Source organism: Erythranthe guttata, chromosome 14, assembly GCF_056151865.1.
Source record: "Erythranthe guttata isolate IM_541 chromosome 14, IM_541, whole genome shotgun sequence".
NCBI lineage: Eukaryota > Viridiplantae > Streptophyta > Magnoliopsida > Lamiales > Phrymaceae > Erythranthe > Erythranthe guttata.
This window is the reverse complement of record NC_142546.1, coordinates 6523708-6528067: the sequence shown is the minus strand read 5'-3', so window position 1 is coordinate 6528067 and position 4360 is coordinate 6523708. Positions and strand designations below refer to the sequence as shown.

The 4360-nt window shown below is 35.3% G+C and overlaps 1 protein-coding gene across 2 annotated transcripts; it reads left to right on the top strand.

Moving 5' to 3' along the window:
* Positions 1-1840, top strand: LOC105957214 (uncharacterized). 2 transcript variants are annotated; one of them, XM_088813568.1, is made up of 3 exons: positions 77-339; positions 394-516; positions 979-1840. In XM_088813568.1, the coding sequence occupies exons 1-3, from the start codon at positions 303-305 to the stop codon at positions 1542-1544; spliced, it is 726 nt and encodes a 241-aa protein (XP_088669694.1). In that variant the 5' UTR covers positions 77-302; the 3' UTR covers positions 1545-1840. The 2 variants fall into 2 exon arrangements, with proteins under 2 accessions (XP_012836599.2, XP_088669694.1); XM_012981145.2 differs by having other exon boundaries at positions 1-516.
* Positions 1841-4360: the final 2520 nt, after the last annotated feature.

Here is a 4360-nt window from a genome sequence, read left to right as displayed (position 1 = left end):
CAAAAATCATTTTCAAGATCGACATTTATGAATTAATTCTTCTATGGGAATATTTATGCATATATCATTAGGGGCGTATGTGAGATTGCCAATTTGCTGAGTTAGAAAAGAAGCGGAAGATGTTTGAGTGCCTCTATTATATGTGCGGGCTTGGCCGACGAGATGAAAAGCCCAAAGCCCGTTAACAGGCGGGCCCCCAATTTTATTTGATTTTGGTGCAAATCTAAGTTTCCTTTTTGTAGGTTTCCGATTCCTGCCAAATTGAAATCCAAAGCCCTTGGTGCAATTTTGGGGAAGACGAGATGAGAGGGATGATGAGACTGATTTTACTACGTCGTTTAGCTGCTCGATCGTCTTCCATCACCGATAACAACACCATACTCTCCTCCTCCTCCGCCGCCGCCGCCGCCGCCGCCGTCGCCGTGGAGAGGACCTCTACACATTGCTTTTCCGCTAATGGTTTTCACCCTGCTCTCCTCAATCATTCACGGAACTTCTTCTCTCCACCGTCCTCAGGTCTCTTTTTCTCTCTTTCCCTAATCGTGAAAATATCCCGATTTTCTTTCGTTTTTCTTCTTTCTAGATTTTTGGCTTCTGACTTGTGTGAAATTTAGGTCGAATATTGATTTTTGAAAGTTAATTAGCAGTTGTATGCATTTCTATTGAAAACTAAGATTTTCAATTTGTGGTTGAAATGATTCTATGCTGCCGAGTCCATATGTGAATCGAGAAGGTTGCTTTACTTTGATATTCATGAAAAGAATCAAGACTATAGTTATTTAGTTTTCATGCTCACTATTGATTTTGTAACTTTGGGCTTACAGATTCGTCAAATGTGCAAGGTCCATGGTATACTTGCTATAAAGATGCCTCTTTTTTACATTTTCTGCATCACTAACTTTTTTTTACATGGCTACTATGTTAAGTTGTTTTAGCATGGTTCTCACCGCTTATAATATTTCATATTTGGTGGTGTAGATGAATCTTTCACACCTTTTTCCGTTAAGTCAATCAGACACTTTGGTCAAGCGGCAAAGTCGGAGGATGAAGATGAAGAAGTAGAGATTGACCAAAGAAGGCTCCCAGCTGATTATGATCCCGCAAACTTTGACCCTACGGAGCATCGTAGTCCCCCAACCGATAGGGTATGGAGTCTCGTCGATGAAATATCTGGACTCACGCTCGTTGAAACTGCTGAGCTTTCTACTATAATGATGAGGAAATTAGGTATGAAGGAGATGCCTGTTGTTGGTGTAATGAAGCCAGGTGCTGCTGGAGTGGCCATGAATACTGGAGCAGCTGCAGCTAAGGAAGAAAAGAAGCCCGAAAAGACGGCCTTTGAGCTCAAGATAGAGTCTTATGATGCAGCTTCAAAGCTCAAGGTCATTAAAGAGATACGGAGTTTTACAGATTTGGGATTAAAGGAAGCTAAGGATTTGGTGGAGAAAACTCCTTCTGTTCTTAAGAAGGGAGTTTCTAAGGAAGAAGCCGAGAAAATTATTGAGAAGATGAAAGCTGTAGGGGCAGTAGTGGTTATGGACTGATTTCTTGCACTTTACGTTAGTCCCTCTCTCTCTCCCTCTTTTTTTTTTTTTTTGACACTGTTTTATGAAAACGGTCCAGAATCACTGGTTCATTTACAATCTTGATGTGGCGATGATGTATGTTCGACATCCTAAAAATTGTTCCAGAAGAGGAATTTGGTTCTGGATTTTGTTCTCTTGGTTTTGAGTGTTGGAACTAAAATGAAGATGTTATGTTTACAAGTTCCTTAACCATGTAATGTAGTTCTGTTGCTATATCTACTGCCGATTGATAATTACAATTCATTCTTAGTCAACATGCACACTTTTTTTTATACTGTTCTTCTGGATATGAGAGTTTGTTGCTAAAGTTGTATCTCAATTCGGAACTGGGGGAAATCCAGTGCAGGGTACATCAGTTTTGCCTAACAATGTTTTGATCTGGGAATGAGGAATACTGATTGGTAATTTGTCGTAATTTGGGAAAGAAGCCCTCTTGCAATCCCGCATATGATGTTGAATCGCATTTGCCAATCGAGCATCGAACTCTTATACAAACCAAATTCCAGCTGTATTGCAATTAATATTGCAAATTAGGTAACTTACTGAACAAAATAGAATCGAGGCTTTTGTTTTCCATGTACCAGCATCTTCTCCTCCATATCAATACATTCCCGGAGTAAACATATATACTAGGGCCTCGTTTACTTCAATATATTAGGTCTCTTTTTCTCTCTTTCCCTAATCGTGAAAACATCTAAATTTAATGTTTTCGGTGAACAATTTGCATATCCTATTATGTTGATGCGAATGTTATAAACTACTTCTTTTCATACCACATATCTAATGGATGGTTGGACTCTATTTAATCCTATTGTTGGGAGTGATGGTTAGACTCTATTTAATCTTATTGTTTGGGAGTAGTCTAAAAAGCTCTATGATTTTTTTCGATACATTCTAAAAGGTAGAAGTTTTTAGGGAATTTGAAGAAAATTTCAACAACTTGATGATAACTTCTTAAATATTTCTTTTAATAGGCCGGTTTTTGGCCTGGAACCGGATCGAACCGGCCCGTTGACCGACGAATCGGTACCGGAACCGTGAATCGGCCCGTGTCTATCGGAACGGGCCTGGTTCTTGAAAAATGTGAACCGTGTGAACCGCCGATTCGGCCCCGCATTTCACCCGAATTGAAAAAAAAATATTTTAATATTTGAACATTAAGTAATCCTTTTAATTCTTTTCACATTTCCTATCTAAAAGTAATTCTTTTAATTTATTTATCAATTAAGAATGTCAAAATCTAAAATATGTAAGTGTTAAGTATTTAATACTTCAAATAAAAACATATTTTGAACATTAAGTATTTAAAAATCTAAAATATTTGAATATTAATTTCACTCTGGACAATATATTAAGTGTTTTAACTTGTCTTTTCATATATGAAAAATTAAAAGAAATACAACAAGTATTTAAAATTTTATTATATTTTAAAATTAAATATTTAAGTACTTCATAATTCAAATTAAAAAAAAAATTATTTAAATACTTCAAAAAAGAATTTGAATTTTTTTTTTAACTTTTTTTTAATAAAAATGCAGTAAGGTTTTAAAATATTTGAACTTAAGGAATTTAAATACTTCAAGTAAAAATATAAGATGAACATTAAGAAGGCGGCGGTTATATGCAAACCCATTTTTTTATTACTTCAAAACCACATAAAGGAGTTTATTAGTTCAAGCTCGTACATTAATCTAATTTTATTACATCAAGACCAAAGATGACAAATATACCCTTATCCACAAATAATACTAAAAAATACAAATAAATCATATTTTTAATTTGTTCAAGACCAAAAAAAATAAAAAAAAATATCACGACTGCCGCCGCAAGACCGCCGCAACGCCGACTAGCGAGACTTCCACCACACTGGCGATGACCAGCGACTCACCCACCGCACCACCACCAACAAGTAAGTCCTTTTTACTAAACTTTTGTTTGTAAATTCGAAAACATTAATCGAACATCGATTCTTGATAAATATGTATGAATGAACATTAATCTATGCTTATTTCTTGTTGGATTGCAATGATTTGGCCGATTTTGAAAAAAAATTTGAGATTGAAATTAGTTTTTTTTTTTTTTTGTTGGTTTCCCAAATCGGTTTACCCTGACCGATTTTGTACACGAAAATCGGCGTCATAATGCCGATTTTTGTTAACAAAATCGGCGACTCAAGTCGACTTTGCAAGTTCAAATCGGCGTTCTAATGTCGATTGTTGAGTACAAAATCGGTTTTCGGATACCAATATTTTTCGGATTCTTTTTTTAAATAATACATTATATATTTGGTTAGTTGATATTTTTTAAATATTTGAAACAAAAATGATTATCACCATTCGGTGGCGTCTACCAACTTCTTTAACCCAATCGAGTAGAGCTTTCCGTGTCTCAAATATTTATTCGTTACATAATTCATTTGAATAATCCTCCATCAATCCCCTAGGTTGCTGCACGAAAGTATGAGAAAACGGTCTAAAAAAACACAGATAATAAAATCGGCATGACAATACCGATAATACAAAAATAAATCGGTGTTGTCATACCGGTTTTTACTACAAAATCGGTTTTTAAGTACCAATTTTTATTAAAATAATCGGAATGTGGTTACCGACTTTAGTAACAAAAATCGGTATTTGCAGACCGATTTTTGGTATCGTCAACTTTTTTTCCAACAAAAAAAAAAAACGACCCAAAAGCAAAAATAAACGGTTAAAACATACTTCATTGTGTTCTTCACCCTCGTAAATCACCATATCATTGTTTCTGGTTCCATC